General features: G+C 47.1%; 1 protein-coding gene and 1 pseudogene across 1 annotated transcript in view; one reads left to right on the top strand and one right to left on the bottom strand.

Annotated features, from left to right (window-relative positions):
• Window positions 1-24,732, top strand: part of TMPRSS12 (transmembrane serine protease 12) — a 236,167-nt gene that overhangs the window by 95,206 nt on the left and 116,229 nt on the right. The window contains exon 4 of the mRNA XM_063952256.1: window positions 3,438-3,580. Coding sequence (XP_063808326.1) covers window positions 3,438-3,580 — 143 coding nt within the window. The remainder of the gene's footprint in view (window positions 1-3,437; window positions 3,581-24,732) is intronic.
• On the bottom strand, window positions 17,123-17,241 carry LOC135052374 (5S ribosomal RNA; annotated as a pseudogene).

Raw genomic sequence — 24,732 nt, 5'->3', positions numbered from 1 at the left:
AGGTTTAAGATAATTGGGCCTGCATAGGGGTGCATGAACAAAGCTTGTGGCCACAGTTAATATGAGTTAACCAAAGATTAACACTTCAATATACCAACAAATATAAAACCACAGCATCCACCACCCCAGTGCTGTGGTTTTATATTTGTTGGTATATTGAAGGGTTAATCTTTTATATTATGTGATACAGTTGCTAGGTTTTCATTTTTGAGACCTGTGATAGTGTAGGACCTGCATGAAGATGGGGTACCTTGGCGAGCGGTTTGCAGGCTTCCGTGCATTGGCCAATTCACTAACTAAACCCCTATCGTTTATTTATTGATGTTGTGAAAATAAGTGAGCTTGCTTTGGTGAGTGCTGAACTTTCTGTTTGTATATTTTTAAGTAGGTGGCCATGGGCTACATGCACCCCACCCTATGAGTGGTGAGTGCAGACACTGCACCCCGCTTCTGGGGTGGTGAGTGCTGTGGTTTTATATTTGTTGGTATATATATATATATATATATATATATATATACACATATACTAACCGGCGCAGCTACCAGTGTGTAATAATCATAAAAACTTACTCCATAACCAGTGTTGTGCATAGGAAAATCCACTTATGACAGACGGACGGCTTCTTGTCTTGATACACATCAACTCCTCCAATCTGAAATATAAAAATTGACAGAAGTGCCTCCTAGTGCAATATTATATGAACACCACCAATGTGTAATAAAAAGATGTGAGCGGACCCCTACCATATATCAAATATAAGGCAGCTTATCTCAAAACTTGTATTGGTCCCTACTCAATTCAGGATCACATGGATGTATACTTGCCAGTGCCGTAACTAGGCATTTTAGCGCTGTGTGCAAGAAACGACAGTGGCGCGCCCCCCCCCATGTAAGATAGGGGAAGTGCGAAAAATTCTAGGGGCGTGGCTTCACGGGGAAGGGGCGTGGCCACAAAATAATAGCAATTCATACTACGGTGCACAGTAGTCTACATTATTCAAATTACGCTGCACAGTAGCGCCACTACACCAGGTAGAGCCCCTTTTATACATTACAGCAGACAGTGTCCCCCTTTTTACACATTGCGGCAGCCAGTCCCCCTTTTTACACATTGCGGCAGCCAGTCTCCCTTTTTACACATTGCGGCAGCCAGGGCCCTTTCTTACACATTGCGGCAGCCAGGCCCCCTTTTTACACATTGTGGCAGATAGACCCTTTTTTTACACATTGCGGCAGCCAGTCCCCCTTTTTATACATTGCGGCAGATAGACCCTTTTTACACATTGCGGCAGCCAGTCCCCCTTTTTACACATTACAGCAGCCACTCCCCCTTTTAACACATTGCGGCAGCCGGTCCTTCTTTTTACACATTGCGGCAGACAGCGTCCCCTTTTTACAATTACAGCAGACAGCGTCCCCGTTTTTATACATTACGGCAGACGGTGTCCCCCTTTATACACATTGCGGGAGCCAGTCCCCCTTTTTACACATTACGGCAGCCAGTCCCCCTTTTCACACATTGCGGCAGATAGACCCTTTTTACACATTGCGGCAGCCAGCCCCATTTTACACATTGCGGCAGCCAGTCCCCATTTTTTACACATTGCGGCAGCCAGTCCCATTTTACACATTGCGGCAGCCAGTCCCATTTTACACATTGCGGCAGCCATCCCCCTTTTTTACACATTGCGGCAGCCAGTCCCATTTTTTACACATTGCGGCAGCCAGTCCCATTTTACACATTGCGGCAGCCAGTCCCATTTTTTACACATTGCGGCAGGCGGTGTCCGAGAGAGAGACAGAGAGAGAGAGAGAGAGAGAGAGACAGAGAGAGAGAGAGAGAGAGAGGGGGGGGGGGAATATACTTACCTTCTCCCCGCTGACAGGCTCCTCGTGCTGCTCCCTCGGTGCAGGCAGTGAGATGAGAAGGAGGAGTAGGGAGGGGGAGCAGGGAGCCGCAGCAGCGCTATGTTATTGGTAGTAAGCGCCGCTGCAGCATCCCCCTCTCCTTCTGTGCCGAGCAGCCAATACGGAAGGAGAGGGGGATGCTGCAGCGGCGCTTACTACCAATAACATAGCGCTGCTGCGGCTCCCTGCTCCCCCTCCCTCCTCCTTCTCCGCTGCCTCCGGCGCTGATGTCTTCTAGCTTCACAGCGCGGCGCACGGCGCAGAGACTTAGAGGCGGCATGTAATGAGTCAATTTGACTCATTACATGCCGCTGGCCGTGCGCCCCCAGGGCAACTGCGCTGTGTGCCAAGCCCCCTTGGCACGCACGTAGTTACGGCTCTGATACTTGTTGTTTGCTGCCATTCAGATAAGCTGTCTTTTTCTATTTTTAATGTACGGGCATTTATTTATTTATTTATTACCAGTTATTTATATAGCGCACACTTATTTATGGTTGTGTGTCCTCATGTTTTATGTAAACTCGATTACACCATGGCCGGTATCCTATTACCCACGGTAAAACATTGGGTATGAAAAACAGATGTTTTTCATGATTTCCCCCCGATGTTTCACCGATTGTTTTTTTACAGGCTAGCCTATTAGATCGTCTGTAAAGAAAAAATTTCCTTTCTCCCGACAACACACAGGTTCAGTGAAAGCAGGGCTGTTTCCGGGGATTTGGTTTTGCCTGCCCGAGGCAGATGAAACAAAATCCCAGATAAATGCGGCGACCTGCTGTGTGACATGCCCGCTGCAGCAGCAGGCTGGGACTGCATTAAGAAACTGATATATATGTTTCTGTATTTAATTTGCACTATAATATTATATCTTTCTTCTGGAGTGTGTGTGTGTGTGTGTGTGCATGGATGAACTAGGGCTGTGATTCGGCCCCGGAATCCCTCTCTGTACGTATTGGCGCTGCTGCTTCCTGCTTTGCCTCGATAAAGAGTATTGTGCGGGTATAATACATTTACCCCAGAGTGTGTTACTTCAGTAATAGTCACAAGCCAGGGATTAGCAAATAGCTAGATCATTAGTATTAAATCCAGGCAAAGTGATAGGCTGGGTCGAAAGGTGGTTACTCTGGGATTGGTGCAATGAGTGCGTGTTGTAAGGAGGATATCATTGTATCAGTGGAGAGATTGGTTGAGAAGATGAGCTAGAGGAGGACAAGCAGTGGGGTAGAGGGAGCTCAAGTAAATGATTCATTTCATAGTGCAGGCATTGCTCTTTGTTTACAAAATTATTGCATGTTTGCAGATTTATTTCTTTTTGTACGTCTGGTATGAGTATAATTGGTAATATATAAACATTATTACACAATTTTTTTTACTTTCTGCCCCTGTCAGTACCTCGTGTTGTGATTGTTTGTAGGTAGGCCCATTGCAAATGGCTCTGTATTAAAAACACATTGATATTATTAAATGCTCTGTTGTTGTAAACAAAGTAGGATAATTTTGTTTTCCATTTTTGTGTTATTAAAATTCAGGTGAAAAATCTGTTATTTTGCAAGAAGCACAAATAGAAATAATTCCCACTTCACTTTGTAACAGCCCTGGATGGTACAATGGTATTATTACTGGCAATATGCTTTGTGCAGGATATGAGAGTGGAGGAATAGACACATGCCAGGTAAAAAGAATGCTCTAATAAAATACCTAGTACTATCTATAAATAATAATAAATAATATCAGCCTTGGTACAATGGAATTAAGATGTTTGACATGGGTGGTACAGGGGTTTGGATATGGGATCCCGGCGCTTTGGATGCCGGCTGTCAAAATACCGACAGTGACAACCCGGAGTTTAAGATCCTGACAGCTAGTAATAACTTTTTTTTTTTTAGTTTAATTATTTTTATTAAAGTTTCTGCACGAAAAAACGTGTGTTAACGTTCTATTTCTGCGTAGAGATTATGGTTGAATGTTAATCCCTGAGTACAGTATGTGCTATTCCCCTATTTTTAAGCACATCATATTGCCCCTTAAGTTTTCTTATCTTTTAATATTATCTATAAAGTTTTTTTTATAACTAAGTGAATTGTAATGAACATTTTTTAATTTGTGCTTTTGGTCATGTGTTTAAATTTTAATTATCACAGTGATTATTGACTATATCTACAATAAAGAGAAAAAACTTCTATTAGATCAATTAAATCCCTATTCTTAATATAATCTAATATCCATAAATATATATTCGTGGAAGTACGGCGGCACTCAGAAATAAATGGTCAGAAGACAGGATAAACTTAAATGTTTCGATGGTTTAATCCATGATCATCAGGAATAACAATACAGTACAAACGTACCAACTTCATCCCCTTCACCACACCATGTGAACCGCCGAGGTCCCGGGACGGGAAGCACGGCGCACACTGATGTCATATTCAGGGCCGGTGCAAGGTTTCTCGGCACCCTAGGCTAAATTTCTGCCTACACCCCCCCGTGGCAGTGACGTGCGGTGAGGTCATTGGCTATATATATATATATATATATATATATATATATATATAATGTTCATTCTAGCACCCTGCACCTTTCAAATACTGTGCAGTTCCTCTTTCCTGCCTGGGGTGTCGCTCTCTGCTGTGGTGCTTCTCCGCACACTCTGATCTGTTACTCAGTGCTGTGATACAGACCTGTGTGTGCTGAGAAACACCAGAGCAGAGAGTGACACCCCAGGCAGGAAAGGGGAACTGCATGGATTTTGAAAGGTGCAGGGTGCTAGAATGAATACTATATATATATATATATATATATATACACACACACATACATATACAGTGGTCGAAGTAGACATTTTGAAGTGGGGGTATGGAAAAGTGAAGGTTGCAATTATGCGCGCGCCTCCGGAAGAGGGGGTGTGGCCACTCAAATGGGGGCGTGTCCTTCAGTGTATTAGGACCCCTTATACTATCTAGAAATTCTTATACTATCTAGAAATTCACATTACAGCACACGGAATGAGCCGAAATTCACACTACAGCACATGGTATGAGCCAAAATTCACACTACAGCACATGGTATGAGCCAAAATTCATATTTTACCACACAGTATGAGCCGAAATTCACATTACAGCACACCGTATGAGCCGAAATTCATATTACAGCACACCGTATGAGCCGAAATTCACATTACAGCACACCGTATGATCCGAAATTCATATTTTACCACACAGTATGAGCCGAAATTCACATTACAGCACACGGTATGAGCCGAAATTCACATTACAGCACACGGTATGAGCCGAAATTCACATTATAGCACACGGTATGAGCCGAAATTCACGTTACAGAACACGCTATGACCCAAAATTTCAGATTTTACCACACTGTATGAGCCGAAATTCACATTATAGCACACGGTATGACCCGAAATTCACATTACAGCATACTGTATGAGCCAAAATTCTGATTTTACCATATGGTATGAGACGAAATTCACATTATAGCAAACGGTATGACCCACAATTCAGGGACAGGGAGAGAGAGTGACAGCAAGGACTGAGAGAGTGACAGCAGGGACTGAGAGAGTGACAGCAGGGACTGAGAGCGTGACAGCAGGGACATAGGGTAACATTACCTGATATGTGCAGCGGAGGTGCGGAAGGGACTGTGGTTGTTGGTGGCGTATGAGCCCATGGTCTGCGGGGGATGCGGCGGTACTAAGCTGTCCTTCTTCGCTGCGGCGTTGATGTCCCTCTGACCACCGCCAGTTGTGGTCTGCGGTGGTCAGCTTTCAATGGCGGTGCAGCGTGCAGAAGTGAGCGCTGGTCAGCGGTGGGAGGCAGGCAGCTGTGATATAAATATATAATTTTTTTACATTTATTTTATTTATTTTTCCCTGTCCCTGCGTCCAAGTGATCTGGGGGTGTGCTGCAGTCCAAGTGATCTTGCCCAGATCACTTGGACTGCAGCTCACCCCCAGATCACTTGGACTGCAGCTCACCCCCAGATCACAAGGCGGGGAGCTGCAGTCCAAGTGATCTGGGGGTGAGCTGCCCAGACACTTGCCACCAAGCACAACTCCCCCCACCCCTCGCCTTAGTGGTCCTGGTTCCTCAGTCCCGGAGGAAGCAGATGCTGCCGGAGATGCTGAGGGCACGGAAATAGAGGTAACAGCGCTGCCTGTTGTCTCCGGAGCTGCCGCTGCTGTAGGCAACTCCAACATCGGGAGGTGCGGGGCGGCAGGGAGGGAGGGGATAGGGAGACGTGGAGTGGGAGGGAGAGGATAGGGAGACGCAGGGCGGCAGGGAGGGAGGGGATAGGGAGACGTGGGGTGGGAGGGAGGGGATAGGGAGACGCGGGATGGAAGGGAGGGGATAGGGAGATGCGGGGTGGGAGGGAGGAGATAGGAAGGCGCGGGGCGGCAGGGAGGGAGGGAGGGGATGGCGAGATGTGGGGCGGCAGGGAGGGGATAGTGAGACGCGGGGTGCGAGGGAGGGGATAGGGAGACGCGGGGCGGCAGGGAGTGAGGGGATAGGGAGGCGCGGGGCAGCAGGGAGGGAGGCGCGGGGAGGGAGGGGATAGCGAGACGCGGGGCGGCAGTGAGGGGACAGTGAGACGCGGGTGGGAGGGAGAGGATAGGGAGACGCGGGGCGGCAGGGAGTGAGGGGATAGGGAGACGTGGGGTGGAAGGGAGGGGATAGGGAGATGCGGGGTGGGAGGGAGGAGATAGGGAGGCGCGGGGCGGCAGGGAGGGAGGAGATAGCGAGACGCGGGGCGGCAGTGAGGGGATAGTGAGACACGGGTGGGAGGGGGAGGATAGGGAGACGCGGGGCGGCAGGGAGGGAGGGGATAGGGAGACGTGGGGTGGGAGGGAGGGGATAGGGAGATGCGGGGTGGAAGGGAGGGGATAGGGAGATGCGGGGTGGGAGGGAGGAGATATGGAGGCGCGGGGCGGCAGGGAGGGAGGGGATAGCGAGACGCGGGGCGGCAGTGAGGGGATAGTGAGACGCGGGGTGGGAGGGAGAGGATAGGGAGACGCGGGGCGGCAGGGAGGGAGGGGATAGGGAGACGTGGGGTGGGAGGGAGGGGATAGGGAGACGTGGGGTGGGAGGGAGGGGATAGCGAGACGCGGGCGGCAGTGAGGGGATAGTGAGACGCAGGTGGGAGGGAGAGGATAGGGAGACGCGGGGCGGCAGGGAGGGAGGGGATAGGGAGACGTGGGGTGGAAGGGAGGGGATAGCGAGACGCGGGCGGCAGTGAGGGGATAGTGAGACGCAGGTGGGAGGAAGAGGATAGGGAGACGCGGGGCGGCAGGGAGTGAGGGGATAGGGAGACGTGGGGTGGAAGGGAGGGGATAGGGAGATGCGGGGTGGGAGGGAGGAGATAGGGAGGCGCGGGGCGGCAAGGAGGGAGGGGATAGCGAGACGCGGGGCGGCAGTGAGGGGATAGTGAGACGCGAGTGGGAGAAAGAGGATAGGGAGACGCGGGGCGGCAGGGAGGGAGGGGATAGGGAGACGTGGGGTGGGAGGGAGGGGATAGGGAGATGCGGGGTGGAAGGGAGGGGATAGGGAGATGCGGGGTGGGAGGGAGGAGATAGGGAGGCGCGGGGCGGCAGGGAGGGAGGGGATAGCGAGACGCGGGGCGGCAGTGAGGGGATAGTGAGACGCGGGGTGGGAGGGAGAGGATAGGGAGACGCGGGGCGGCAGGGAGGGAGGGGATAGGGAGACGTTTGGTGGGAGGGAGGGGATAGGGAGACGTGGGGTGGGAGGGAGGGGATAGCGAGACGCGGGGCGGCAGTGAGGGGATAGTGAGACGCAGGTGGGAGGGAGAGGATAGGGAGACGCAGGGCGGCAGGCAGGGAGGGAGGGGATAGGGAGACGTGGGGTGGGAGGGAGGGGATAGGGAGACGTGGGGTGGGAGGGAGGGGATAGGGAGACGCGGGGTGGGAGGGAGGGGATAGGGAGACGCGGGGTGGGAGGGAGGAGATAGGGAGGCGCGGGGCGGCAGGGAGGGGATAGCGAGACGCGGGGCGGCAGTGAGGGGATAGTGAGTCGCGGGGTGGGAGGGAGGGGATAGGGAGACGTGGGGTGGGAGGGGATAGCGAGACGCGGGGCGGCAGTGAGGGGATAGTGAGACGTGGGAGGGAGAGGATAGGGAGACGCGGGGCGGCAGGGAGGGAGGGGATAGGGAGACGTGGGGTGGGAGGGAGGGGATAGGGAGACGCGGGGTGGAAGGGAGGGGATAGGGAGATGCGGGGGTGGGAGGGAGGAGATAGGGAGGCGCGGGGCGGCAGGGAGGGAGGGGATAGCGAGACGCGGGGCGGCAGTGAGGGGATAGTGAGACGCGGGGTGGGAGGGAGAGGATAGGGAGACGCGGGGCGGCAGGGAGGGAGGGGATAGGGAGACGTGGGGTGGGAGGGAGGGGATAGCGAGACGCGGGCGGCAGTGAGGGGATAGTGAGACGCAGGTGGGAGGGAGAGGATAGGGAGACGCGGGGTGGCAGGGAGTGAGGGGATAGGGAGACGTGGGGTGGAAGGGAGGGGATAGGGAGATGCGGGGTGGGAGGGAGGAGATAGGGAGGCGCGGGGCGGGAGGGAGGGGATAGCGAGACGCGGGGCGGCAGTGAGGGGATAGTGAGACGCGGGTGGGAGGAAGAGGATAGGGAGACGCGGGGCGGCAGGGAGGGAGGGGATAGGGAGACGTGGGGTGGGAGGGAGGGGATAGGGAGACGCGGGGTGGAAGGGAGGGGATAGGGAGATGCGGGGTGGGAGGGAGGAGATAGGGAGGCGCGGGGCGGCAGGGAGGGAGGGGATAGCGAGACGCGGGGCGGCAGTGAGGGGATAGTGAGACGCGGGGTGGGAGGGAGAGGATAGGGAGACGCGGGGCGGCAGGGAGGGAGGGGATAGGGAGACGTGGGGTGGGAGGGAGGGGATAGGGAGACGTGGGGTGGGAGGGAGGGGATAGCGAGACGCGGGGCGGCAGTGAGGGGATAGTGAGACGCAGGTGGGAGGGAGAGGATAGGGAGACGCGGGGCGGCAGGCAGGGAGGGAGGGGATAGGGAGACGTGGGGTGGGAGGGAGGGGATAGGGAGACGTGGGGTGGGAGGGAGGGGATAGGGAGACGCGGGGTGGAAGGGAGGGGATAGGGAGATGCGGGGTGGGAGGGAGGAGATAGGGAGGCGCGGGGCGGCAGGGAGGGGATAGCAAGACGCGGGGCGGCAGTGAGGGGATAGTGAGTCGCGGGGTGGGAGGGAGGGGATAGGGAGACGTGGGGTGGGAGGGGATAGCGAGACGCGGGGCGGCAGTGAGGGGATAGTGAGACGCGGGTGGGAGGGAGAGGATAGGGAGACGCGGGGCGGCAGGGAGGGAGGGGATAGGGAGACGTGGGGTGGGAGGGAGGGGATAGGGAGACGCGGGGTGGAAGGGAGGGGATAGGGAGATGCGGGGTGGGAGGGAGGAGATAGGGAGGCGCGGGGCGGCAGGGAGGGAGGGGATAGCGAGACGCGGGGCGGCAGTTAGGGGATAGTGAGACGCTGGGTGGGAGAGAGAGGATAGGGAGACGCGGGGCGGCAGGGAGGGGATAGGGGGGCGGCGGGGAGGGAGGGGATAGAGAGACTTCTCTTGTCTTTCAGATGCTCCAATTAAATATATTTTACACAAAAAAAAATATATTTTGATAAGTAAGCCCAGACCAGGGGCGGCCGCGGCGAGGGTCTAGCCTGCCACAGCCATCAGTCACCTCACCTACGCCAGTGTGATTTCCCCGCGGCTGCTCCATGTCTCTAACAGAAATAGACGGAGCCGCGCGTATGAGAGAGCAGGTCAGGAGACGGGCGCCACACAAGCGCTGACGTTCGTGCTGACGGCGCCTAGCAGGATGCGTGTTAGGCTGTCAGTGTGGGCGGCGCCCGTCTCCTGACCTGCTCTCTCATACGCGCGGCTCCGTCTATTTCTGTTAGAAACATGGAGCAGCCGCAGGCCCGCAGGGAAAGCAATACACTGGGCCGGTGAGGTGACTGACGGCTGTGGCAGGCTAGACCCTCGGCGCGGCCGCCCCTGGTCTGGGCTTACTTATCAAAATATATATATTTTTTGTAAAATATATTTAATTGGAGCCTGCCGCCCTCCAGTGGCCAGCGCCCATAGGCAGCTGCCTAAAGCTGCCTAATGGTAGCGCCGGCCCTGGTCATATTCCCCGACCCGTCACTGCTCAGCTGGACAATGATAAAACATGGAACAGGGCTTCAGTGACTGTTGATACAAAATATAAACAGCAAAAATGTAGCTAACATCTATGATAACAATCTATTAATATACTACATATAAACAGATAATCGACCCATGAAAGTGTAGAAGCAAAACGAACAGCAAAGCTAATCATATCTATCAAAGAAGAGGGGATTCCCTATACACCATTAATTATAAAATAGCGTGTATAGCCTAAATCCACCAGTATATCCAAAAGTCATTTGAAGAGATATTTTGAAAAGATATTTAGAAAAACAATCACAAGCAAGCAAGACATATGTTTAAAAGAAACAGTGTAACCCTAGATTCTCATTGAGCCCCTTAGGAGAAAGGGTACCCAAATCGAAGATCCATTTAGCTTTACATCTGAGGAGTTTCAAAGCCCGATCACCAACCCTAGGATCTTGGGGAATGTGATCAATTATTTTATATCTAAGGGAAGAGAGATTATGTCCAGCTTGATGGAAGTGCCGCTCAACTGGATGGTCACTTCTACCCGTTTCTAATGCAGCCCTAATGGCTGAGCCATGTGCTGCCATACGCTCTCTAAGGGTCCTTTCGGTCTTGCCTACATAACTTAACCCACATGGACAGGTAAGTAGGTAGACGATAAACCTACCTATACGCCATGTCACTACATGGCGTATAGGAAACCGTTTCCCACTATGTGGATGGGGGAAGCTATTACCAGCAATTAGGGATCTGCAGGTGGTACAATTAATGCACTTGTAGCAACTGTTTTTCTTAGAAAGATAATGCTGAGATGTAGGACTACTGATCTTAGATACATCAGTCTTCACTACCCAATCCCTGATGTTCCATCCTCTAGTATAAAAAAGGCATGATATTTGAATCTGTCAAATTAAGCTCAGGGTCTGTTTTAACTATTGGCCATAGGGATTTAGAAATTGAATTTATCTGTTTACTCAAGGGGTTAAAATGGTTCACCCATGGCATATGATTGACTGATTTGGTTTTTTTGTTACTGAAAGTAAATGGTTCCGGGATATAGACATAGCCCGTGCCTTGGCTTGCCATAGTGAATCCCAGTGATATCCTCTCTCAGCAAATTTGGACATCATAATGTTAATGTGACCCTCAGCTGTCGTATCATTGTCAAAAATCCTCCTTGCCCTTATAAACTAAGAATAAGGTAACCCATATTTGAGACCCTTAGGGTGAAAACTTTGGGTATGCAATAAATAATTTCTGTCAGTATTTTTAGTATACAAATTGGTGCTAATTCTACCCTCAGTCTTGCATACCTCAACATCCAAAAAATTTACTTAATTAGCATCAATGACATATGAAAATTTGATGGGGCTATCAGAACCATTGTGTCTGTCAATCACAGAAATAAACTCTTCTTTGTCACCACACCAAATGAGGAAGATATCGTCTATATACCTACAAAAAAATCTGATGTTACCAAAAATCTCAGGATCTGTAAAGAAAATATCATGTGCAGCACTGAACATGTATGCATTTGCGTATGATGGGGCCACACTGGACCCCATCGCACACCCAGACACCTGTAGAAAAAAAACGACCATCGTACATAAAGTAATTCTTTGTAAGCAAAAAATGTAGCAAGTCAATGACCAAATTAATGTCTGGACCATTATACAGAGCATTATCAGTGATTAAATCACGTGTTGCTCGTAGTCCCTCTGTATTAGGTATAATGGTATAGAGACTTGACACATCAATGCTGCAAAGAAAACTGTTAACAGGAATGTCACCAATCTCAGCTAACTTTTTTTTTTTTTAAAGGGACTTTGTAAATATATATTCGTGTATACTGTGTGTGTATGATATTTACCTCCAGTTTAACTATATATAATAGGTAGTGCCTTTAAATAATCAAATGAATTATTATCAGTAAATATATGTATCTTTTACAAACAATTAAGTGTTTTTTTTGTGAGTTTCCTATATCCAATCGCAACTAAGCGTATTTATTTGTGTGATTTCTGACATATTATTTTACCCATAAATTAATTTAACATACCCAGACCTTATCAGAACACATATCTTTCCTACTATCTAAACCTTCCTCCTTCAACACATCTAACATCACAACTAAGGTCGGATCCATTCCAACATTTATTTGTCGGAATGGATCCGACAAGGGCTATTCAATGAACGGCCAAATCTGACTGTTGGATTTTACCATTTCCGATTTCCTGTCCTGCTGGTGCTGTCAGCGCTGCCGGGTGCGCTGACAGCGGCGGCTGTGGGAGCTGGCAGCGGGGGATCTGGCAGCAGCAGCGGGGGGAGCTGGTGGCGGGAGGACATGTCTACAATGACAGGGTGATGTCTGCGGCGGCGGCGCTGCCTAAAGTGAGGAGCCTGGCCGGGGGGGACGCTCTGCTCAATCCGACTTTTTCAATAGTCGTGTTGAGATGTCGAAAAGGGGACCAAAACCTGTTGGATTTGGCCCCGTCTCCGACAGAAGCACGCGGATCTGCGCCTATTCTGCCGATCCACTTGTTTTCCGACAAGTCGGGAATTCCCAACTTATCAGAAAAAAAACTGCCCAAATTGAATAGGTCGGAACCCCTTCCAACAGAAATCTGTCGGAAGCTGCTGTCTTTCTGACAAGACGGCAGCTTCCAACAGCTGTTGACTACGGCCCTAAGACCGCATAGCGTCAGAACAAGAACACTTATTTTATAGAATCTATTACTTGTGCTTGACCATATTCTACTAAAATAAAGCTAACACTTGGCAATTAGCCTCCATATATTATTCCTCGTACACTCATATATACATTATCGAAGTTAATAACCTGAGGAATCAAAATATACAAGCGTAGGCAACCGATATATCTTAAAAGAGATATCCATACTTATATATGCAAGTGAGATAACGAAATAAAGTAGAATAAAGATATAGTAATGTAATATAATATATTATAGTATATGATATAATATAATTAGAGATGATTATATTTATTGGACATGCAGTGAAATGAATATCTGTATTGTATTATGGAGAAGTAGATTTAAGGGTTCTTTATAAAAGAGGGCTTACACTTAGAGATAAGCGGGTTCAGTTCTCAGAGAACCGAACCCTACCGAACATCACGTCCCGAGCCCGGATCCGAGTCAGGCTCAGGTTTTCCCACCAGTCTCGGAAACCAGAACGAGGCAAAACATCATCCCGCTGTCGGATTCTCGCGGGTGTTGGATTCCATATAAGGAGCTGCGCGTCGCCGCCATTTTCACTCCAGTCCTGGAGAGTATAGCGAGAGGACATGTCTCCTCAGTGTCTGTGCGGGAAAGTGGTGTGGTGCATGGGGTGGCGACCTGCTCTTATGTGTTATTCCAGTGATGTATTGTGCTGCATCAGTCCAGTGGTGGTGTCTTGTGCTGCATCAGTCCAGTCACAGTGGTGGTGTCCTGTGCTACCATAAGTCCAGTGCTGCTGTATAAGTCCAGTCGAGTGCAGTGGTGCTGTGTTGTGCTGCATCAGTCCAGTGGTGGTGTCCTGTGCTGCCATAAGTCCAGTGCTGCTGTATAAGTCTAGTCCAGTGCAGTGGTGCTGTTTTGTGCTGCATCAGTCCAGTGGTGGTGTCCTGTGCTGCCATAAGTCGAGGGGTGCTGCCGTATAAGTCCAGGGGTACTGCCATATAAGTCCAGAGGTACTGCCGTATAAGTCCGGGGCTACTGCCGTATAAGTCCAGTGGTACGGCTGTATAAGTCCAGTGGTACTGCTGCATAAGTCCAGGGGTACTGCCGTATAAGTTCAGTCCAGTGGTACTGCCGTACAAGTCCAGTCCAGTGGTGCAGCCATATAAGTTATGGGGTACTGCCATATAAGTCATGGGGTACTGCCGTATAAGTCCACTTCAGTGGTGCAGCCGTATAAGTTCAGGAGTACTGCAGTATAAGTCCAGGAGTACTGCCATATAAGTCCAGTCTAGTGGTGCAGCCGTATAAGTCCAGGGGTACTGCTGTATAAGTCATGGGGTACTGCTGCATAAGTCCACTGGTACTGCCGTATAAGTCCAGGGGTACTACCGTATAAGTCCATTGGTACTGCTGTATAAGTCCAGTCCAGTGGTGAAGCCATATAAGTTCAGGGATACTGCCGTATACATCCAGGGGTACTGCCATATAAGTCCAGTCCAGTGGTTCAGCCATATAAGTTCAGGGGTACTGCCGTGTAAGTCCACCAATATTGTGCGTGCATTATATCTGGGCAAATTCCAGCACGTCCCATGTTTTGCACATACAATTAATTTGGTGGTGCATCATTTTTTGAAAAATGACAGGGATGTGCAGGAGATGTTGTCGATGGCCCGAAAAATTGAGGGCCACTTTCGACATTCAGCCACTGCGTGCCACTCCTAGGTGGGCCAAATGTTTGTGCCGCACACTTGTTTCACTTAGCTTAGTCATCCAGCTACCTCATTGCACCTTTTTTTCTTCTTTGCATGATGTGCTGTTTGGGGCTTAGTTTTTAAATCTGCCATCCTGTCTGCCACTGCAGTGCCACTCCGAGATGGGCCAGGTGTTTGTGCCGCACACTTGTGTCGCTTAGCTTAGTCATCCACCTACCTCATTGCACCTCTTTTTCTTCTTTGCATGATGTGCTGTTTGGGGCCTATTTTTTAAATCTGCCATCCTGTCTGACACTGCAGTGCCACTCCTAGATGGACCAGGTGTTTGTGCCACACACTTGTGTCACTTAGCTTAGCCATCCAGCTACCTCATTGCACCTCTTTTTCTTCTTTGCATGATGTGCTGTTTTGGGCCTACTTTTTAAAAGTGCCATCCTGTCTGCCACTGCAGTGCCACTCCTAGATGGGCCAGGTATTTGTGCTGCACACTTGTGTCGCTTAGCTTAGTCATCCAGCTACATCATTGCACCTCTTTTTCTTCTTTGCATGTAGTGCTGTTTGGGGCCTAGTTTTTAAATCTGCCATCCTGTCTGACACTGCAGTGCCACTCATAGATGGGCCAGGTGTTTATGCCGCACACTTATGTTGCTTAGCTTAGTCACCCAGCTACCTCATTACACCTCTTTTTCTTCTTTGCATGATGTGCTGTTTGGGGTCTAGTTTTTAAAAGTGCCATCCTGTCTGACACTGCATTGCCACTCCTACATGGGCCAGGTGTTTGTGCCGCACATTTGTGTTGCTTAGCAAAGTCATCCAGCTACCTCGGGGCAACCCTTTGGCCTAAAAACAATATTGTGAGGTGTTCAGAATAGACTGGAAATGAGTGGAAATTAATATTATTGAGGTTAATAATACCGTATGATCAAAATTACCCACAAATTCTGTGATTTTAGCTGTTTTTGTGTGTTTTTTCAAAAATCATCCAGATCCAAAACCATAACCCAAAAGGGTGGTTTTGGCAAAACCAATCCAGATCCAAAACACGAGTGAGGATCCAGATCCAAAACACAAAACACGAAAAGTGCCCGCCGCACATCTCTAAATATAATTTGTGGCTGGCCCCGGGTCGTCACCTCCATAACTCTTATAAAACGCTCCCCGGATAGAGACAAGTCAATCAGCATATGGAGAAGCAAGACATTTACCCCACAAATTATAGTATTTATTTCTCGCCTTCCTAGCCAAATATACAATTTTTTTGTGTGCCGTAGTCTCATTAATTAGTGCAATCTATGACTGTAATTCTGGGGCTTCCCTGTCAAGCCATAGTCTAGCAATACATACTTTAGCTAATGCACAAGTATTAATTGTATAGCGCCTGCTAAAAGTATCTAATATATCTCCCTGTATTGCTGACAGACACATACCGCCGGACTAAAAACAGATACTGGAATACCAGCTGTCGCCAATATACTAATCAACCCACTCCAAAATTCTGCTACCATGGAACACAGCCAAACTAGATGCCAAAAATTGGCATCTATATTCCCACATTTAGGGCACTTCGTTGAGTGTGTACTTCCAAACTGAGACATTCTCATTGGTGTCATGTATACTCTATGGATAATAAAGAATTGAACGTGCTGGTATCTAATGGCAGTAGAAGAAATAGCAGGAGAGTTTAAAGCACATTTCCATGCCTCATCCGTAATTGGACCCAGATATACTTTCCATTTATTTCTAAGATTGGTCATTGGATCTGAGTAATAGGTTTGTATTATGGTGGCATAGATACCAGATAAAAAATGCCCATTCCCCCGATTCTGCAACAGCAGCTTGAGAGGAGGGTTAATAATTGGAGAAACTCCAGTAAACTGTGTATTTTTCGCATGTCTCAATAGCAAGTAGCGATAGAAGTAGTGAGAGGGCACACCATATTCTTGCTGCAATTGCTGGAAAGATTTAAATACATTGCCAATATACAGCTGCGCAACAGGAAGAAAAAAGAAAGACTCTGTGTTGGGGCACACTTAGAAATTTGAAATAAATTTATTAAAACTTAACATTTAATTAATGAAAGTAATAAAGAGTTTGATACAAAAAAATGTTCAAAAGCACAAAGTATACATATAATATTGACAGAGGTTGCAACAAAAGGTTTTGGTACTAAAATGAAATCAGGATAAGCCTGATACAAGATTAAGAGCACCTGTGGTGAAAAATATAATGAAAAACACAAAAAAGGTGGTGCCTAAGTAGATCAGAAATCAAAAAACGGGGTAGAGGTAGACGACATGTGCATATAATCACCGCAGTGATAATTGTAGGTAGACACCTAGTCTGAATACCTCATAGAAATAAATAAAGGGCACAAAGGTTCATAATTGGGATGTCAAATGACTAAGGGTAATCGCCTGGTAGAGATTCTGTTTGCTAAGAAGTGGATCCTTAAAGATAACAAAGCATTTGAGAGAAAAATATAATGAGTTATGATACCAAAAGGAGCATTGATAAATAAACACAAGGGCAAAGCCAATTGTTGATAAATTGAAGGTTTGCAGGAAAGTTGGATAAAGAATAGGAAGGTTCAGAAGTTGCTCTAACACTTCTGCTGTTTGAGATCAGAGGTCACAACCTTACTGCACCTGATATTCCCAAGAGGTCACCCTACTAGGTACTGATCAGGCTTGTCAGCGCTTGGCTTCCAAGATCGGATGAGATTGGGTGTTGCTGCTGAAATATGGCAGTAATAGAAACACTAAGACACAAATGAGAGAGTGTAATGAGTAGTGAGCAACAAGGTACTTCTGCTGTCCAGTTTCTAGCGCAGATTCTCTGTTGCTGTGGGCATTGCAGAGAGTGGTCTCGCATCTGGATGAGAGGGTACTAAAAATAGAGGTGAGATATGCTCAGAATAGGGAGGGAACCCTGCCTTCTGCTGTCCACTGTCTTGTAAATTTATAGCGGACAGTGGATGAGAGAGGTGGGTTAAGCTCACCTATTGAAAAAAAGGAAGGAAAAAGGAAAGAGAAGAAGGTGTAGTGAGATCACAAAGTTTCAGAAATAAGTAGATTGTAAAATAAAACAATCATGGGAATAACAGTTAAATGGAGAAAGGAAAATAAACACAGGCTGCATGGTAATGGGATACAAATTTACCAAATAGGTACAAAGCCCTGTTATGCAGAAGAGATTTCTGCAAAATAGTATTACATTCAAAGGAAGAAACAAAAAATGGTTTTGAAACAGTAGTTAAGGATCAAGTTTGCAAACATTAGTTATATGTCAATATCAGTTAAATAACATGATAATTGGAGTCCCAATGGGCACATACAATACCAGGGAGTACCAAGAAGTGATCTGAACTATAAAGAGTTCAGCATCACTGAGCACAGACGGACCGTTTCACCAGGGTGGCTTGTTCACTGTGTCTTTGCATAAGGGGAAGGCTGCCGTATTTAAGGTAGAGGATGGGGGGAGGGAGCAGGGAGGGCTTAGCATCATTAAGGATCCAGATTGGTGGAGGTCCATAGTGACATCATCCTCGTTTTAAAAGGATTGTGCTGATAAACAAAGACATCAAAACAACAAGAGGCTGGCATCTGTTCTTACTCCTAAAATGTAAGGTCATGAGGAGGTGGCTGCCATAAGAATAATTCACTCAGATGTTCTGTATATCGGGATCCCGTGGTCGCGTCCGACCGGAAGTGTCATTCTTGGCCGGAAGTCACGTGGTCGCGTGTGTTCCGGAGTTTGCGTTTCACCCGAAGTGACGTCAGGCCGGAAGTAGATTCATTCGATTACGCTGTGAGGCTGGAGTTGCTAAGTAACCGTTGTTAGGTGGCCGGGTACACGGAAAAGGTTCTTAACACGGCTGGTAGTGTTGCAATGCATTCGTGCATATTAGTAGCTCATCTGATTGCCATGGTGTGCATTAGTGTAGCGAATCTTCAGGGCTTAAATCAAATGGGAAGCATAGAAAAAATATAATACCTCATATTTATTTCTATGAGGTATTCAGACTAGGTGTCTGCCTACAATTATCACTGCGGTGATTATATGCACATGTCGTCTACCTCTACCCCGTTTTTTGATTTCTGATCTACTTAGGCACCACCTTTTTTGTGTTTTTCATTATATTTTTCACCACAGGTGCTCTTAATCTTGTATCAGGCTTATCCTGATTTCATTTTAGTACCAAAACCTTTTGTTGCAACCTCTGTCAATATTATATGTATATTTTGTGCTTTTGAACATTTTTTTGTATCAAACTCTTTATTACTTTCATTAATTAAATGTTAAGTTTTAATAAATTTATTTCAAATTTCTAAGTGTGCCCCAACACAGAGTCTTTCTTTTTTCTTCCTGTTGCTCAACCATTACTGACTCTGGGAGCACCACCAACTTAAATAATTGTTTAGATATCTTCATCAAGAATCTTTAAACTTAGTATCGTTGGTCATTTTCTGAACAGTTTTCTACAATCTGTGTATTAATCTATGTTCTTCATTACCATTTTTCTCCTGTGCGGAACCAAACCAAATCTCTGTGAATTCAATATACAGCTGCCCCAGGGATATTATATCCCACCTCCCCAATACCTCATTAATTTGTGTTGAAGATAATTCTAGAAATCTATACTTGTTATCTATTGGGGTATCTGGGTCTAATCCCTGACCTTGTAAAATAGAATGTACCAACTTCCAAGTAAGCAATGCTTGCTTTATTAAGGGCACCTTAGATATGTTGGTATTTCCACAAAGAAGCATTTGAAGAGGTGTGCCCCCTGGAGACTTCTGCAATATCATTTGTGAATGTAGGGATACCGTATCCAAGTTATTAACCCATTCCCAGATATGAGCCGATTGAGCTGTGTAGTAATAGAATTTAAAAGCAGGAAGGGCTAAACCTCCTATCAATTTGGGTCGAGATAAAGTTTACATTTTTATTCAAGCTCTCTTATTTGCCCATATCAAGGACGGCATTAAGCTGTCTATTTGTTTAAAAATTTTCAATGCTTGCTGAAGAACATAAAGGAGTTTGGGCTGGTAAACCATTTTTAACAAATTAACCCACCCTGTAACAGTTAATGGCAGTTTACCCAAGGACTTAATTTTGGAGCGAAGATAGACTATCCGTGGTGTAATATTGAGAGAAATAGAATTCCCGGAGTCATTGGACACCCATATACCCAAGTACTTAAACAAATCTATCCATCTAAGTAAAAGGGATATTAGAGGAGTCCTTGGAATTTTACCCTTGAGTGGAATAATACAGGACTTGTCCCAGTTGATCTTAAGCCCAGAGTATCTCTCACAAGTGTTTATCATCTTCAAAATTCTAGGCATTGATGTTGCATAATCATTGACAAATAATAGTAAATCGTCCGCATACAACGCAATTCAGTCTTCCCTTTCTCCTACTTTTATTCCCGAAATATTATGACTTGCCTGTATCAAGCACGCCAAAGGCTCGATTGCAATGGCGAATAGAATTGGAGACAGGGGGCAACCCTGTCTAGTTCCTCTAGAAAGCGAGAAGGGATATGAAACATAACCGTTCACTGACACTCTAACCATAGGCATAGAATACAACAACTTGACATATTTAATACTGTATAATTCAGACCAATACCGAATCTATCCATAGTTTCCCATAGGAAGGCCTATTCCACTGAATCAAAGGCTTTTGCTGCGTCCAATGAAACTATAATAGATGAGGTAGCCCCACTATGAGAAATCTGAAAATGAGTAAATAATCGTCTCAAGTTAATTGAGGTAGACTTGCTGGGCATAAAACCTGTTTGATCCGGGTGAATGATTTGGGTTATCACTTGATTTAGTCGGGCGCTAAAATTTTAATATCAGTATATAAGAGAGAGATCGGATGATATGACACAACATACCTAGAATCTTTATCTGATTTTGGAGTTCTAATGATTAATGCCTCTGCCATAGACGGGAGAAGTGTATTCTGCTCAAAAATTAACCTGTACAAATGAAGTAGTTGAGGTACAAAGAATGCCATATGACTTTTATATAGCTCTATTGGGATACCATCTAATCCCGAAGCTTTACAGCTTGGAAACATCTTGATTGCGGCTTCAGTGTCAGCCGATGTTAATGGAGCCTCTAAAAGGTCATGGGCATCCTTAGACAGACACGGCAATTGTATATTAATTTCCCCTGTATTACAATCCAATTTTGAACAATACAGCTGTTGATAATTTATAAATTCTGCCACAATTTGAGCTATCCAGACTAAACTAATTCCACCTGGCTCTATAATTTCCAATACTGTAATAGTAATAACTAAGGTAACCCTGACCCCTTAACCCCCTAACCCTGTCATCTTATTTGCAGCCTAACCCTAACCTACCCCCCCACCAACACCGCTGCCTAAACCTAACTTCTCCTACCCGCAACATAAACTTAACCCTCCCTCCCCTACAGCCTAACCCTGCACCAACCTTGCCCATCTGCAGCCTAAATCTACCTCCCCCGCAGCCTAAACCTAACAATTCCCCCCCCCCCCCCCCTCCCCACGGCTTACAAGTGCGGCATCCCTGCAGTCTGCGTTCGGGATTCCAGTGGTCGAGATCCCTGCGTCGGCATTTCAATCAATGTCAGGAACTAGCGTCGGCATTCTGACTGCCGGGATCCTGACTGCACCCCAGTGCGGGAAGTACTTTAAAAACACCATAGAAATTTGTTCAATATGTTTGTTTCGTTCACTAGTGGGACTACTGCACTTCTGTTGTTACTGAAAATAGCAACATTTGCTGTTAAAAGTTGAAGGTACTATGGGCCTAATTCAGATCTTATCGCTGGGCTGCGTTTTTTGCTGCCCTGCGATCACATAGTCGCTGCCTACAGGGGGAGGGGAAAACGCTGTGCAAGTGTGCGATCGCTTCAAACATCAGTTTGTGCAGTCTCTGCACAGCCCAGGACTTACTCAGCCGCTGCGATTGTTTCCTGCTGGTCGGGGCTGGAGCTGACATCAGACACCCTCCCACAAAACGCCTGATCCTGCCTGCTTTTTTCCAGACATTCCTGGAAAACGGTCAGTTGCCACCCACAAACGGCCTCTTCCTGTCAATCTTTTTGCATGTGTTCAGATTTTTCGCACCATCCCGTCGCTAGGCACCAATGCCCGGTGCTGTTGTGCGACGTGCGCTGGTGCATTGCGGCTCACACGCATATGTAGTTCAGATCTGTTCGCACGCTGTATGAAAACACACAGCAGCGATCAGATCTGAATTACTCCCTATTATTTATGACAGGATGGTGCAAAAAATCCGATTGCACGGACATTCGTAAGGTGATTGACAGGAAGAGGCCGTTTGTGGGTGGTAACTGACCGTTTATTGAGAGTGTCCGGAAAAGGAGTAAGTCCTGGGCTGCGCAGAGACTGCACACAGTGGATTTTTGCATCTTGGCGTACACATGGGATCGCACACTAGCGCGGCGAATATACACTGCCTCTGGGGGCAGCGACAATCTGAACGCAGGACAGCAAAGTTAGCAGCCCAATGATCAGGTCTGAATCACCCCCTTAGTAGTAACATTCTGCTTTGAGTATCAGTTTCATAATTAATGCATGGTGAAAGCAGCATAAACTGCACATTTATTAGGAATATATTCATGTTACACAGGATCCTTCGTGAACACTGGATGAAGCATGTATGCAAACTACACTATGTAGACATAAGTGATTGGACACCCCTGCGTAAGCAAAATTATGTGCTCCTGCAGCAGACACGTGTTCCTGAAGGCACAATGATCTAATCAGTGCCCAACGAAATGGCGTACCGGAAGAAGCTGACAAAGGGGATCATCATAGACTGCTCGATCGGAGGTATGAGCGTGAGAAGCATTGTGGATGTTAGGAAGGTTCTTAAATCCACTGTGCCTTTTGTCATTAATGCGTGGAAGATGAATGGTCCTTGCAGGAATGCACCTCGTCCTGGTTTACCCCCAAAACAGCAATGCAGGAACCGGAGAGTGTTAAGCAGGGAGCTGTGAAAGAACAGGGGTCATCCCATGCATACCATTGCACACTAGTTCCAAATGGCCACTAATGTGCCAATTTCGACAGTAACACTTCGTAGGGAGGCCCATGCACTTGGATATTATGGGTGAGCAGCTGCTCATAAACCTCTAATCACAAAGAAAAATGCAGCCCAGTGCTTATGATTGTGTGAAGAGCACAAAAACTGGACAGTTGAACAATGGCAGCGAGTGTTACAGAGTTACGATTTACACTTTTCAGATCACATGTGTTTGGGTTTGGAAATCGCCAGGAGAACGTCTGATACCCGAGTGTACACTATCGACAGTAAAGCATGGAGATGGTTGTGTTATGCTGTGACGGTGTGCCAACTGGTTTGGCATGGGTCCACTAGCTGTAATGCATGGTCATATTAGCTCAGAGAAGTATAGAGATGTCTTCGGTAACTCTGTTCTCCCTACATTGTTGCAATTCTACGGAAATGACAAATGTTTTTATCAGGACGACAATACCACCTGTCATGTTTCCAGGGTGACTGCTGTACTGGTATGCAGAAAATTTGGTAACCCAGATGGAGTTGCCAGCTCAGAGTCCAGATCTTAACCCCACTGGTAACCTCTGGGACGAATTGGAGCTACGGATGCGTTCTAGGGCAACTCAACCTTCTTCAGTGTCACAGATGGTCACCCTGCTTAAGGCAGAATGGCAAAACATACTTCCTACTGTTGTCCAGGAACTTGTGGACAATTCGCCAAGAAGGATTTCTGCAGTAATCACTGCACGTGGTGGACCTGCAAAGTACCAACGTCAATAAATTCTCGCTGATCAATTTGCTGTCAGTGTCCAATCACTTTTGTCTACATAGTTTAAGACTTGCTGCATCCACAGCTATTCATCATGAACACTTTGTTACACAAAAATTCCCTGGGATCAATCATCCCATGAGATCAGTTAATTCTGCACTTACAGTGGGCTTCATTTAGAATTGATTAGCGATTGTGCACACACAGAGGATTCATTTGCAAAGTAAGTGTCAAGTAGTCAGTGTTTGGGGGAGAAAACTTGGGGTGGCTACAAAAATATGGGTGTGGATCACTAGGTCGACACTGTCTAGGTCGACAATGTTTAGATCGACCACTATAGGTCGACAGTCACTATATTGACAGGGTTGGAAGGTTTTCTAGGGTTTCTAGGTCGACAGGTCAAAAGGTCGACATGATGTTTCTTTTTCTTTTTTTGGGTGTCGTTTTCTTTGTAGAGTGACCGGGAACCCCAATTAGTGCCCCGTGTCCCCTTGCATGGCTCGTTTTGCTCGCCATGCTTCGGGCAAGGTGCCTCGCTGCGCTACCGCTTCGCACGGCACAGATTACCATTCCAGTCCTAGTCCACTTGGATCGTTAAGTATGAAAAAGTTCAAAAAAAGAAAAAAAAATGTGAAAAACTCATGTTGACCTTTTGACCTGTCGACCTAGCACATGTCGATCTAGAAACCCTCTCGACCTAGTGATTGTCGACCTATAGTGGTCGACCTAGACAGTGTCGATCTTCAGACCGGATCCCAAAAATATGTCCAGACAGTTTTATAGGCATGCCAAATTTGTACGCAGCTGGATAGGCTACGGCCTCTTAGGAGAGCCACGCAGTTTGAGACAGCATAGGCTGCTGAGGTCAAAAGCACACTAATAGGCAAAACCATGTTGTACTGCAGGTGAGGCAGATGTAACAGGCAGAGAGAGTTAGATTTGGGTGTGGTGTGTTTAAACTGAAATCTACAATAAACTGCAGTGTAAAAATAAAGCAGCCAGTATTTACCCTGCACAGAAACAATATAACCCACCCAAATCTAACTCTCTCTGCACGTTACATCTCCCCTACCTGCAGTGCAACATGGTTTTGCCCATTAGTGTGCTTTTTGGTTTGCTAACAAACCTGAATAACCCCCAATGTGCGTGAACAGCTTGTGTACTGTATGTGAGCGGTGGATGCGAGATGCCGGCAGTGAGCATCTATGCGCACAAGACATTAGCATATTTTCACAAGTCCGCTGCAAGCAAAATTGCAGCTGCACATGCCACTGCACGTAACACTGTGAGAATTGAATGCATCTCCAGATACTATATGCTTCTTAGGAGGCCTGGTGTAAATATACATGGTGATGATGACACCATTAGCTGCTTCTGATTAACTTGGGTATTGAACCATATAAAGTAGTGGTTTCACAAACTCTAGGGCA

This window comes from Pseudophryne corroboree, chromosome 2 (genome assembly GCF_028390025.1).
Source record: "Pseudophryne corroboree isolate aPseCor3 chromosome 2, aPseCor3.hap2, whole genome shotgun sequence".
NCBI lineage: Eukaryota > Metazoa > Chordata > Amphibia > Anura > Myobatrachidae > Pseudophryne > Pseudophryne corroboree.
The sequence above is the reverse complement of the archived record's forward strand: the minus strand, read 5'-3'. Positions and strand labels throughout refer to the sequence as shown.